The sequence below is a fragment of the Echiichthys vipera genome, assembly GCF_963691815.1.
Source record: "Echiichthys vipera genome assembly, chromosome: 5".
Taxonomy (NCBI): domain Eukaryota; kingdom Metazoa; phylum Chordata; class Actinopteri; order Perciformes; family Trachinidae; genus Echiichthys; species Echiichthys vipera.
The window spans coordinates 33,414,173-33,428,942 of NC_139830.1; the positions used below are offsets into that span (position 1 = coordinate 33,414,173).

A 14,770-nucleotide genomic window follows, 5' to 3' on the forward strand; every position below is an offset into this window, starting at 1 on the left:
TTTAGAAGTAATCAAGTCAGTCTGCTTTAACTTTGATTCTGAAGTTATCAAGTCAGTCTGCTTTAAGTTTGATTCTGAAGTTATCAAGTCAGTCTGCTTTAAGTTTGATTCTGAAGTTATCAAGTCAGTCTGCTTTAAGTTTGTTTCTGAAGTTATCGATCAGTCTGCTTTAATTTGTATTTCGAAGTTATCAAGTCAGTCTGCTTTAAGTTTAATTTGAAGTTATGAAGTCTGTCTGCTTTAAGTTTGATTTTGAAGTTATCAAGTCAGTCTGCTTTATTTTTGATTTTGAAGTTATCAAGTCAGTCTGCTTTAAGTTTGATTTTGAAGTTGTCAAGTCAGTGTGCTTTAAGTTTGATTTTGAAGCTGTCAAGTCAGTCTTTAAGTTTGATTTTTAAGTTATCAAGTCAGCCGGCTTTAAGTTTAATTCTGAAGTTATCAAGTCAGTCTGCTTTAAGTTTGATACTGAAGTTATCAAGTCAGTCTGTTTTAAGTTTGTTCCTGAAGTTATCAAGTCAGTCTGCTTTAATTTTGAGGTAATCAAGTCAGTCTGCTTTAAGTTTAATTTTGAGGTAATCAAGTCAATCTGCTTTAAGTTTAGTTTGAAGTTATCAAGTCTGTCTGCTTTAAGTTTGATTTTGAAGTTATCAAGTCAGTCTGCTTTAACTTTGATTCTGAAGTTATCAAGTCAGTCTGCTTTAAGTTTGTTTCTGAAGTTATCGATCAGTCTGCTTTAATTTTTATTTCGAAGTTATCAAGTCAGTCTGCTTTAAGTTTAATTTGAAGTTATGAAGTCTGTCTGCTTTATTTTTGATTTTGAAGTTATCAAGTCAGTCTGCTTTAAGTTTGATTTTGAAGTTGTCAAGTCAGTGTGCTTTAAGTTTGATTTTGAAGCTGTCAAGTCAGTCTTTAAGTTTGATTTTTAAGTTATCAAGTCAGCCGGCTTTAAGTTTAATTCTGAAGTTATCAAGTCAGTCTGCTTTAAGTTTGATACTGAAGTTATCAAGTCAGTCTGTTTTAAGTTTGTTTCTGAAGTTATCAAGTCAGTCTGCTTTAATTTTGAGGTAATCAAGTCAGTCTGCTTTAAGTTTAATTTTGAGGTAATCAAGTCAATCTGCTTTAAGTTTAGTTTGAAGTTATCAAGTCTGTCTGCTTTAAGTTTGATTTTGAAGTTATCAAGTCAGTCTGCTTTAAGTTTGATTCTGAAGTTATCAAGTCAGTCTGCTTTAAGTTTGTTTCTGAAGTTATCAAGTCAGTCTGCTTTAACTTTGACTCTGAAGTTACCAAGTCAGTCTGCTTTAAGTTTAATTTTGAGGTAATCAAGTCTGTCTGCTTTAAGTTTGATTTTCAAGTTATCAAGTCAGTCTGCTTTAAATTTGATTTTGAAGTTATCAAGTCAGTTTAAATCTGAAGTTATCACGCCAGTCTGCTTTAAGTTTGATTTTGAAGTTGTCAAGTCAGTGTGCTTTACGTTTGTTTCTGAAGTTATCAAGTCAGCATGCTTTCAGTTTAATTCTGAAGTTATCAAGTCAGTCTGCTTTAAGTTTGATTTAGAAGTTATGAAGTCAGTCTGCTTTAAGTTTGATTCAGAAGTTTCCAATTCAGTCTGCTTTAAGTTTGATTCTGAAGTTATCAAGTCAGTCTGCTTTAAGTTTGATTCTGAACTTATGAAGTCAGTCTGCTTTTAGTGTGATCCTGGAGTTATTATGTCAGTCTGCTTTACGTTTGATTATTAAGGTATCTAGTCAGTCTGCTTAAGGTTTAATTTTGAAGTTATCAAGTCAGTCTGCTTTAAGTTTGATACTGAAGTTATCAAGTCAGTCTGTTTTAAGTTTGTTTCTGAAGTTATCAAGTCAGTCTGCTTTAATTTTGAGGTAATCAAGTCAGTCTGCTTTAAGTTTAATTTTGAGGTAATCAAGTCAATCTGCTTTAAGTTTAGTTTGAAGTTATCAAGTCTGTCTGCTTTAAGTTTGATTTTGAAGTTATCAAGTCAGTCTGCTTTAAGTTTGATTCTGAAGTTATCAAGTCAGTCTGCTTTAAGTTTGTTTCTGAAGTTATCAAGTCAGTCTGCTTTAACTTTGTCTCTGAAGTTACCAAGTCAGTCTGCTTTAAGTTTAATTTTGAGGTTATCAAGTCTGTCTGCTTTAAGTTTGATTTTGAAGTTATCAAGTCAGTCTGCTTTAATTTTGATTTTGAAGTTATCAAGTCAGTTTAAATCTGAAGTTATCACGCCAGTCTGCTTTAAGTTTGATTTTGAAGTTGTCAAGTCAGTGTGCTTTACGTTTGTTTCTGAAGTTATCAAGTCAGCGTGCTTTCAGTTTAATTCTGAAGTTATCAAGTCAGTCTGCTTTAAGTTTGATTTGGGAGTTATGACGTCAGTCTGCTTTAAGTTTGATTCAGAAGTTTCCAATTCAGTCTGCTTTAAGTTTGATTCTGAAGTTATGAAGTCAGTCTGCTTTTAGTGTGATTCTGGAGTTATTATGTCAGTCTGCTTTACATTTGATTATTAAGTTATCTAGTCAGTCTGCTTTAACTTTGACTCTGAAGTTATCAAGTCAGTCTGCTTTAAGTTTAATTTTGAGGTATCACGCCAGTCTGCTTTAAGTTTGATTTTGAAGTAGTCAAGTCAGTGTGCTTTACGTTTGTTTCTGAAGTTATCAAGTCAGCGTGCTTTAAGTTTAATTCTGAAGTTATCAAGTCAGTCTGCTTTAATTTTGATTTTGAAGTTATCAAGTCAGTTTAAATCTGAAGTTATCACGCCAGTCTGCTTTAAGTTTGATTTTGAAGTAGTCAAGTCAGTGTGCTTTACGTTTGTTTCTGAAATTATCAAGTCAGCGTGCTTTAAGTTTGATTCTAAAGTTATCAAGTCAGTCTGCTTAAGTTTGATTTTGAAGTTAACAAGTCAGTGTGCTTTAAGTTTGATTTTGAAGTTGTCATGTCAGTCTTTAAGTTTGATTTTTTAGTTATCAAGTCAGTCTGCTTTAAGTTTGATACTGAAGTTATCAAGTCAATCTGCTTTAAGTTTAGTTTGAAGTTATCAAGTCTGTCTGCTTTAAGTTTGATTTTGAAGTTATCAAGTCAGTCTGCTTTAAGTTTGATTCTGAAGTTATCAAGTCAGTCTGCTTTAAGTTTGTTTCTGAAGTTATCAAGTCAGTCTGCTTTAACTTTGACTCTGAAGTTATCAAGTCAGTCTGCTTTAAGTTTAATTTTGAGGTAATCAAGTCTGTCTGCTTTAAGTTTGATTTTCAAGTTATCAAGTCAGTCTGCTTTAATTTTGATTTTGAAGTTATCAAGTCAGTTTAAATCTGAAGTTATCACGTCAGTCTGCTTTAAGTTTGATTTTGAAGTTGTCAAGTCAGTGTGCTTTACGTGTGTTTCTGAAGTTATCAAGTCAGCGTGCATTCAGTTTAATTCTGAAGCTATCAAGTCAGTCTGCTTTAAGTTGGATTCTGAAGTTATTAAGTCAGTCTGCTTTAAGTTTGATTTAGAAGTTATGAAGTCAGTCTGCTTTAAGTTTGATTCTGAATTTATCAATTAAGTCTGCTTTAAGTTGGATTTTGAAGTTTTCAAGTCAGTCTGCTTTAAGTTTGTTTCGGAAGTTATCAAGTCAGTCTGCTTTAAGTTTGATTCTGAAGTTATCAAGTTAGTGTGCTTTAAGTTTGTTTCTGAAGTTATCAAATCAGTCTGCTTTAAGTTTGATTCTGAATTTATCAAGTCAGTTTTTTTTAAGTTTTATTCTGAGGTTATCAAGTCCGCCTGCTTTAAGTTTGATTCTGAAGATATCAGGTCAGTCTGCTTTAAGTTTGATTCTGAAGTTATAAAGTCAGTCAGAAGCCCCATTTGAAGGCTTCTATAACACAAAGAAACCCCTGTGGTTTATACTGTTTTAAGCCCAGACAGTGCAACTCTGGAACATTACAGTATTTAGCACAATGCTGCAAGGTACTTGTTACATTTCATTTAATTATTTAATGTCAGTCCAAAATATCAAGCCTCAAATTAAAATAAAGTAATAACAATCAATTTAGCAACCGGATAGTGCTCCTATACATACTGTATTTTGCTAATGAATGAAGCAGATATAATTTGTTCTCTTCTTTTACAGTGCTGCTATAAAAAAAATTTTGTGGCATACTCACTTCACCTACTGTACACTGTGGTTTCATTAAAATGAATGATGACGTATTGGGCTCTTGCGACAGCATTATTATTGGTGGTAATGTAACCTAACCCAGAAGCAGTCTTAAATTCCCTGAGAAATGGAAGTTGGAGTGTGTTTAGCATCTGCACTGTGATGTATTGCCCAGTGAAACAGAATATTTTAGCGGTGTTGAGTTACAAGAGGGGTTTAAATGTGGCCAGGAATAGAGTTTAGCACGATACGGATTATGGTTATTCTATAAGTATTTCATACATTACCATATGTGTCAGGGAAAAAATATTTCCAAATTTTCTGGTGAATTTTTATTCTTATGTATTTCCAATTTCCCTTGCTTAGCTTCTTGCATGCAATGCACTTTTATAAAGTTTGTCAATCATATTGCTGTCATTTTTCATTTACTTGCATGCAGGGTGTTGCATTTCTTGTAAAAAACCTCACTTCCTCCGAATCAGATTCTTTTTTTTTTATCATTCATAAAACAAAAAAACTATTTTAAATCTTGGTCCCAAGGGTGCTACATATTTGATGGTCACATGTTGTGCCAAAAGTACGGTTTTAGAGGGACATATCGTGTTTGCTGCTCTTTAACAACAAGTTTTATGGGAAGTGTGGTCTTCACTCTGACAAAACAATAATTTTGTATAAACTTGGAATTAGCAATATCCTTCTCCGTGGTCTCATTTGGTTACAGGATTTAAACCTGCCAATCTCAAGTAATTTGAGTAATTTTGTGTTGAGACAAAACACAGAGCACCTTTGAGACAAGACTTTGCTGAACAGTTGCCGTTTTTGCTTTGTCTCAGTGTTGTACTCTTTTCCCTCCTGAAGCAAAGCTAAGCCGCCCCCTCAGATCTCGCCCAGCAAGTCCAGTGGAGGAGAGTTCTGTGTGGCCACCATCTTTGCCTCCTCCCGCTCCTGGTTCATCACCAACCCCAACATGAAGAGAGAGAAAGGTAAGACCATGACCACGGGTGCTTTTACATTTTTCTGGAGTCAATATCCTGGCAAAACCTGGACATTTCTTCTTCATGCAATTGTATCCATTAATATTATTGTTGATAATGCTCTTTTTAATCATTATTTTAAATAGAAACTGAAACAGTGTTTTTATCAATCCCTTCTTTCAAATCCTTATCATAGATCAGTCCAGACAGTCTGTTGTCGACTCGCTGTACATCATCAGTTGCTATGGTAACTTGGTGGAGCATGTCCTGGAGCCTCGGCCAATTAGCACTGCTCAAAAGATTAGCGATGAGACACCTTTGGAGCTCAGCACCTGTCCAAGGGCCTGCTGGACTCTAGCCAGGTAATACTGTGTTGACCACTTTATCCTAGAAAAAGTGCCTGTAATAAAGTCATTCTCATAGTTGATTTGTCTTTTGGAGCAGGACTCCACAGTGGAATGAGCTCCAGCCACCCTTCAGCTCCAACCACCCCTTGGTGTTGGCCTCAGACCTGGTGCAGTACTATCAGTATCTTCTGGCTGGTAAGTGCTGACTTTTTCTTTTTTCTGGTGTTGATTGGTTTACACAAACAAGCCTATTCACAGTACCAGCGTGTTCAAAGAGAATGCAAAATAACATTTCAAGGACATATAAATGCATATTAAGTCAATTGAAACAATACAAGCTAATACAAATCAATGCAGATTCACTTTAAGCTGCTCAAAATAAATTGAACACAGGTTTCAGGTCTCAACTCATTAGGATCCTTATAAAGAATGAAACATTATGATAGTATGATAGTGCTACAAGCATGTACTCTCATGACATGTGTTTTCATTTTTTGTAGCAAAAAATGGGCAGGAATTCAATTTCGTTTAATGCATTTGTTTATAAAATTAGACCTCAGTGACCTGTGGAGCCTACCTTGGTTTATAGTTGACTTCAATCTACATCCACACTACTACATTTTCATCCAAGGCATTTCAAAACAAAAACAAGCTCTGTCTATACAATCGCTTTTTTATCTGTATCAGAAATAATGTCCATCTATATTAACATGGCTGAAGACACATATCACACGACCATTCGCGTACACTGGGCATGTGCGTACCAATGTACAAACTAAATAGGAAGCAGATTAATGTCAATCTGTTATATATGATGGAAAACACAGACGGGAGATGCTGCAAAAGCAAATATGGAGACATTAGAGTGGTACCGGGAGCATTATCCATCGCCGAAAGAAACCATTGCAAAAGGAAAAGAACACCAACAAGAAGAAAGAAACCACAAAAGGTATGTCAGCCTACCTAAATAAAGATAAAACTGACTTATGTGGGTGTATGCGTCATCGTTTCAAAAGGTCTCGTTTCTAGAACACAACCTCGGATATTTCAACAGGCTCAGCAGCCTTTCCAAACATCTTCCTTTTTGGCGCTCAGAAACACTGAAGTAACATGCACACCAGGCGTGAACGTAGTAAAAGATATGCATTTTTAAATGAAAACGTAGTTGTGTGGATAAAACCTTATAGCCAAAAGCAGCAACAAGATCAGCTTTTTATCATCTTACAAATGTAGCCAAACTCAGAGACTTCATATCAAAAACCCATTCACACTTGCAGAGTTGACTACTGCAATGCTCTTTTGACAAAATGCAGCCGCTAAGTTCAGACCCCGTCACCCTGACTCTTAACTGTCTACACTGGCTTCCTGTCTGACACATAGGTTAATATTAGGCAATACCTCTTCTTTAAAAATCAATACATGGAATGTGACCAAAATTAATTGCAGACATGTGTAAGGCCTCTCAGGTCCAGTGCTTCATACAACCCTACTTCAAAATATTCAAACTATCTCTTTAATGCCAAAAATGCAATGCTAAGGAATTTTATATTTTCCCTTTCACCTAATAAACCATTGTTGAATTAACTAGAACTGTTACTTATAAAAATATGGATCTGCAGGATATGGATTCTTTTACTGCATATACTATTTTTTCCTTAGTTTATTACATGTATGTATCAAACTATAGGAAAAATAAAGGTCTCTGTATGTTTTAGTTGTGCATGTTTTAGTAACACAGCCATGTACTTTTTTCTGTATGTACTGCATCATTAGTCAAGGGGGTGACCCCTATTCCCTGCTGATTTTCCATGTTGACTGTGTTGAAAGCCAGCCCTCAACCTCTTATTGGTGCCACATGCTGAGAAGAGACCTCTCCAGTCAGCAGCCATAACATTTCCTTTCTCAAAGACTTTGGTGATAGAGTACTTCCACCATATCTGCTATTTCATATCTTCTGAGCCTTATCAGAAGTTATCCCCTTTCCTTTGTTCGGTGCTGCACCTTGAATCCATTCCTTTGCCAGCCACACTACATGCCTGCTTTAGGACATGCTAGGGCAATGCCTATAAGATGCCACACTCAGACCAATTAGCTGACACCCTAAACTCTCTCTAATTCAATAACAAGTACAGAGCAGTGAGCACTTTAGCTTGCCCTCTGAAAGGCCAATTCGCGAAAGTGCACATGGATGGCCACACACAGAATCAATCCACCCCCTGGAATAGGCTGGCGTTTTGGGCTAACTCCATAATTATAAACACAGAATCTGTAATTAGCTCTTGTGTCTGCTCCAGGGCAAGTGGTAGCTGTGTTTACCCTAATCCCTCTACTTGTCTCCGACTTCTGCAGTGCTCCAGGTCTAACTGGTAGGATATTTTTTCAAATTAGTGCTAATGGTCTCTTCTAGTGTCAGAGCGATGAGGACATATTGAAGTGACGGCATGCGCATCAACTTCTTCCACCATTCTCTCTGCCAGCATGGGCAGTGGAACTGGCTGCATAATGAGAGAGATTCATTGCATTAACATTTACATCCAATTAACAATGAACAGATAACACCGCCGTGTCTCTTTATTCCCTAAACCAACCAAGTGTGAACCAATGCGAGGTCACGATGCTGTATGAATTTATGAACATATTTTGTTCAGCCCTCTACCCACTTCTTTTTCTCCTGCCATTTTCCCTCCGGGTCAGCGTCCTAGACACCACTAGCACCGACAGAGTTGCTCTTGGAGTGCAACCTTTCTTTTCTGCACTTTGCTCCCTAACACTAACTCTCAACATCCTATTTCTCAGCATGCATCCCCTCGCTAGCCTCCTCCTCTCCCCTTTCCTCCAGGGCTTGGCAGCACAACGGAGAAGTGATTCAGGAGAAAGAGTCGATTTGACCTTAGGATGAATTACAGCACAGCCATACGCCCCTTGCCCAGTTGTCTATGCTGAGCATAAAGATCATGCTGCTGCAGACGAAACTGAAAAGACAGTTATTACTTGCAGAACAAATTGTGTTATCTAGGTCTAATTTCCATTGCTGATACAACCATCACAAGAGAGAACAAGTAGCAAGAGAGGAAATGAGACAAGACGGCTTTTACTATTAGACAAGAATCGGAAATACTGAAAGAGAATTGTCTAACAAACTGTGTCTCTAAAAGGTGATACAAAGAGGTGGCAGCACTTGACTGGCAGGTCATGGTCTCTGGTCTCGTGGCTCTATATTGGATGACCCAGGCTGATTAAAAATGCAGTATGCAGGGAAAGGAATAGGAAGGGGAGAGGAAGGGCCGGGGTCAGGCCAGACCGGAGCCGCCAGGACGGGATGATAAAAGGCAGCAGTGGCGCCACTTCATGGTCACTATCTCCACCTGTCCATCTGTAGCAGCTACTGGCAGCACTCAGCCTCACAGAGGACAGCAACGTGCAGCCCTGCCTTAGAGATAAGGAAGAAAGAGACACACAGTATACTCACAAATAGAGGAGATGCTGTAGTATGATCTGGCTTAATAAAAGCAGTCTCAAGTTTTTTTTATGTTTGGGGAATCCTCTATCTATAGTTGAGGTGGAATCACAGGATTCCTGTCTGTGGCCATTCATCAAGCATTTGAATGGACCCTTTTTCTTTTGGTCAGAGGTGTTGCAGCTCTGTAATAACAGCATGACTTCTCTAATCCCTATCATTCCAGTCTCTGTACTTTGATGAATGTGAGGTTTTCACACGCTCATTAGCAACATTCAGACTTTGTATTTAGAGTGAGCTTTTTGTATATGATTTTTGTCGGGGGGATATTTGCCTAGCTGTCCACAATATGTTTTCCAACACCTCTTCCCTCACCGCAAAGCTGCTCTGAAGCAAACACACCAGTGAATAATTTACCACCTGGATGTTTGGCTGCCTACTTCGAGTCTGGAGATGATGGCAACAACAGAGGCTATGCTTTTTGGCTGCAGCCCTCCCCTCCTTACCTGTCATATAATGTGCTAATTGTGGAGACTGACTGACTGGCTGGCTCGGCTGCTCTCTTGGGACTTTGAAGCCCATGACAGCCCAGCCACAGTTGCCTTGTCAATAGATCTAATTGCTCCTAGAGAGGGGCCGAGTGAAGGCCTTGGAGCATCAGGCGTTTGGTAAAGAGAAACCATGGCGCCATGACTGGGTCAGTAATCAAAGAGAAGCAGAGAAAGGATGGGGTAAGTGAAGCACTGGCTGAATGAAAGAACTGTCAGTCAAATACGCCCTGAATGATATATAATGACTAAGCTATCCCAGTCTGTCAGTATGCCAGCACCTATCTGCCAGAGTACTACTCAAAAGAGGAAAGTGAGAAGAGAGACAGGTGGAGCAATGGAGAGGGAGCCTAGCAAGTGAAATGTCTGGCAGCCAAGTGCGGCACGCCAAAGTAGAGAGGGGACGAAAGAGTAAAACTGACAAAATTAATCTTTAAAAAATACTAATGAAAGCGATAAAGGTGAACAGGGCCAGCCCAGACAAGACGGCTTTCCTCTGACCACTGTGCAGCCACCTCTCCAGATCTATCAGATTGTTAGCCCCTTATCTAGCCCTTGAGATCGGCCTGTCCGGCCCCTGGCCCAAGGCCCCAGGCCCCAGGAGGTTGGGCTACATCAATACCTAGGCCACCTTTGTTCTTGCTCCCTGCTTCACTGCTTTTGCTAACAGGCCACTGGCGACCAGCCTTCAGCACAGCAAAACGCCACTCTTTCCACAGTCAATAAAGACTGTGACAGACATATCTGTTCCTCTGTGAAGAACTCTAACAAAGATTGTTTTTTTCTGGTCATGTAGGTATGCAAGCACATAATCATTGTGTGGTTATTAAAGGAACAGACCAAAAACAAATTATTTATCATATTCTTTAACAAGGCACTTGTCTGGAAATCACATGAATTATAGTTTAAGCCTATCTTTGATATCAACTGTATTTTACTGCCATTGTTGGTCAAGAGTAGGCAATTTCTTTCTTTTTGTATGATTTGTAATACAAACACATTCAGAAAAAGGAAGTCACATGGATAAACAACAGAAATAACATTGTAAAACACAGAAGTAGACTATATATACAGTGGAGATCAAAATTAGAGAACAACTAATAAATACTTGATTTTTTCTTAAATACTGTTATTTTTTTACCGTTCATAATTTGATAGAATATATGCAGTTGCTATACCACTGCTGTACTAGCTTGTTTTTCTAAATAACCAAGGCACTTCAACAAAAACCTTTATTTTGTGAAAAAAAACGTGAGCAAAATTAGCGAACTGTAACCATTGTGTCAGAAGAGAAGATTTCAACAATGTTTTCTTCTATAGAATTCATAAATGAATAGTAAGTTTAGAGACCACAGCTTTGAATGACTTCAGTACATCTGCGCCCACAGGACATCACTAGTTTCTCACTCTGCTCTGGTTTGATCTTGGTCCATTCTGACTCAGTCTCTTCCACAGTTCAGTAACTGGAGTGGGTTTCTTAGACTTTACTTTGATGCTAAGGATTTTCCAGAGATTCTCTTTGGGGTTTCATTGTTTCAATATTCTCAGCTTCAAAGAACTGCTTCACCTGTTTTTACAGGGTGACAGGGGGAATTTTGTTGCATGAATATTGCAGCTGATTGGGAAACAATTGCAGTGGAGGTTGCATGTTGCTCTCATCACTGAAGTCACTATGGACCAGTTCTCTTCTGTCCACACAACATGCTCCTCAGCAAAGGCAAGTCTAGCCTTTTTATTCTATCTATCTATCTATTTCTTTCTGCTAATGAGAGGTTTGGTCACTACAGAGTGGGCTTTCAGTCCAAATTGTCTTAAATGACAAGTCACTGTGAGCAGAGACAGATCCTTGCCCTGTTCAGCACTGAACTGGAGACCAACTCCAGCTGCAGTGTTGAACTGATTCCCCATTGATTGTCTTCTCATAATCCTGTCCTCTCGTGCACTTGATTTACGTGGACGACCGGCCTTTTTGAGTGACTTAAATTAATCTGTGTCCTTGTAAAGTTTCAATATTCTTGAAACCACTGACTGTGAACGCCCGACCTCTCTCTGATGGCTGAGAGGGTCATCCCTTTGGCCTTCATCTGGACAACCTGCTGTCTCAGGGTTTCAGTCTCCTTAGAGCAGCTTCCATCTTGCAAAGTAACCAGGAGAGCTGCAATTGTCACCAGGTGTCAGATTAACACCAATTACCAGGGAGGGATCTGAGAGTCTTCTCAAATTTTGCTCACTGATTTTTCACAAAATAAAGGTTTTTGTTGAAGGGCCTTGGTTATTTAAAAAGCTGATATTCTATCAAATTATGAACAATCAAAAAATAACAGTATTGATATATCAAGTATTTATTAGTTGTTCTCTAATGTTGATCTCCACTGAATATATAAATATATATATATATACATAAATACACATATGAATATTTTCTAACAAAACAATTGATAAACTGCTTACGGATTGAAGTAAGCATAACTCTCTGTTTTGGCAAAATTAAGTAGATTAAATACAGACACTTATATTATGTTACAATGATGCAAATCTGTCGAGATTGTCGCAAACAACATGGCAGCATGAAATAGCAACTCCATCAAGTTGGTGGGCAATAATCCCTGGAAGATTTAAGAATTGTCAAACCTAACGACATCAACATTTTACAATATGCAGCGGAGGCAAAAACCAAAGTGGCAAGAGTGATGCCATTCAGGACAATAACCCACCTCCGAACTGCAAAGTCATGACATTATTCTTTTTGGCAGTACATTTTATGTCATAATCTTTGTCGTACTGTAAGCATACCTTCAGTTATTCCTGCAGCCCAGCAATATATGGATTAAAAAGTGTCATTATTTAAATGAAAAAAAACAACAACATTATTTACATGAAACAGGGCAGATACAGCATTGCTCCATTTAACCCACATTGTCTGATGGGAATATCAGACTAGTATTCTACTTTGGTTCACCTTAAGCAAACTATTTCAGAAAAAAGGACTCATTTTGTTAAAGGCATTGAATGAACCAATACAACACATGAATACAGGGGAGTTTTGTTTTCCATATTTAGCAACTATTTCCATTAGAGCATAAAAGATATCCGTGCCATGTCTCCTTTTAAAGCCAAACTGATCATCAGTGGTAAGAACAAACGTTTCCATCCTTGTCAGCAGGATTCTTTCCATCACTTTGGAGAGAATAATGGCAAGAGAAATTGGGTCTGTAATTATCCATGCTATTTAGTTTACCAGCCTTGTCCTTAATGCCAGGCACTAACAAAACAGAGGTGATAGAATCTGGAAGAACATCATGAGAAACAGTACAACCTCAACCCCCACACCACAAGCTTTGGTATCATCCAGCATCATAAACATCATCTGACCTGATGTTTTCAGAAAGATCAACATTTTCAACTACAACCAACTTGAACACAGTTGGATAAGTGACTATAATGCTCAGGTAATACCTTAGCCAATGTGTCTGGGCCACGTGCACCCTCAGTGTTGGATGGTAAGGAAGTTTCACAGTTGTCCATAACTCTGACCTCTTTCCAGTCCATTGCAGGAAAATTATCATTATTATTCTGCAATCTTCGGAATCGGTTTGTGTTCTTGTTTCTTTGCTGTGCTTCTTCTCTCTGTTTTTTCAATGCCATACATTACAAAACATTGTTATTTCTACTGTGCTTATAACCATACATTCAGACCTTTATTGAGTGCAGTGCACCACGTCTGTCTGTGAAACTTCAATGACCTTCTGTCTCCTAAGAGCCGGTAATAAGCATTGTAAAAGCATAAGAAGTGGCTGGCTCGCCGGACACTAAGATGGGTAGATATGACTGTAACTGCCAGGGTCAGTCTGGCTCCCAACATGCACGCTAACACACACACACACACACACACACACACACACACACACACACACACACACACACACACACACACACACACACACACACACACACACACACACATACACACATACACACACTCAAAAGGAGGGGTTGTGTCTTTGCTTGACCCATGGGGATGACCACAGCTCTGTACACTGGAGCCTGGCTGTGACTCCGGCCATTGAAAGCCTCCTCCCCACTGGAAACTTGATCCAGCCAGTCCACCAACTGCTTCTGAACATCAATAATTAATTAGGGAACAGTTATTGGCCCCAAGGGTCAGAGAGAGGGAGGGAGAGAGAGAGAGACAGAAGGAGAGAGGGAGAGAGAGGAGTTGTGATTTTGTTTAATAAGTAACACAATACAGGCTTTGTTCTTCTCTCTTCCATTTTAAAACGACATGAGGACCCTTCTCTCTATCTCCCTCTCCCTCTCTCTCCCTCTCTCTCTGACTAGTCCTAGCTCACTTTCCCCACCAGTGTCGTAAAGGGTTATTTTATCCAAATGACAAAATCATATTATATATCCAGAGTGGCTGAACAGACTTTTTACCATTCAAACTGCATTTGAAATGTCTATCTCACTTTATCCTTTGCTATTTGAACTGTGAAGATCGCCCGTATAAATCACCTACAGTGTTAGTTTATATAAAGAGACACAGATGCCCTTCGGACATAGGGCTGATCTCCACAGGGAGCAGAGGAGATGCTGCAGCCTGATAATAAATGGCACCAAAAGGTTAAAAAGTACTGTAAAAGAACCAGTACAGTTGGAGCTCATCAATACTGCGGTCTTTAATGATTTAGATTCAGGAGGTTACGTAACTTTAAACTAATTCATGCTTCCGACATCCCTTGACAGAGATGATTAATCCGAGACCAGGAGGATATTGCGTCCTTAGCATGCGATGGATTCAGAATGAATCAGTCAATAAACAGAACAACTGTAAATTCCATAGTGCCTTTCCATTGGTCCAGCCAAAATATGTCTTCAATAGAACAATTTCTTTCTTTATGTATGGTTTGGCTTTATGTAGGAGATTGTTTTGTCCCTATTGTTACAACTCTGTTTACATATTTATTGAGCATCCTATCATATCCTATACCAGCAACAATTTCGAAATCAGGTAATCATTTCAAATCAAATCAAATCAACCTTTATTTATATGGCGCTTTTCATACAGAAAAGTATCGCAAAGTGCCTTACAGAGATGTACAGAAAAAGAGAAACATCAAATAAAATCAGGAGAAGAAAGTTAAAAGAACTCAACCCTCCCACCCCCACAGTCATGCACAGAGACATACACAAATATGTATACGTTTATACACACATTCACACATACACACACAGCCACGATGACACACAGACACACACACTCACACCTACACAAACACTAGCTGTCACTACAGAGACATGGCCGGTCAGCGAGA

At 38.5% G+C, this 14,770-nt stretch overlaps 1 protein-coding gene across 2 annotated transcripts in view; it reads left to right on the forward strand.

The window, feature by feature from the left end:
* bcas3 (BCAS3 microtubule associated cell migration factor) overlaps positions 1-14,770 on the forward strand; it is a 555,891-nt gene that overhangs the window by 204,874 nt on the left and 336,247 nt on the right. For both annotated transcript variants that reach the window (XM_083914409.1, XM_083914410.1), the window contains 3 exons: positions 4,991-5,115; positions 5,303-5,468; positions 5,551-5,648. In XM_083914409.1, coding sequence (XP_083770535.1) covers positions 4,991-5,115; positions 5,303-5,468; positions 5,551-5,648 — 389 coding nt within the window. The remainder of the gene's footprint in view (positions 1-4,990; positions 5,116-5,302; positions 5,469-5,550; positions 5,649-14,770) is intronic.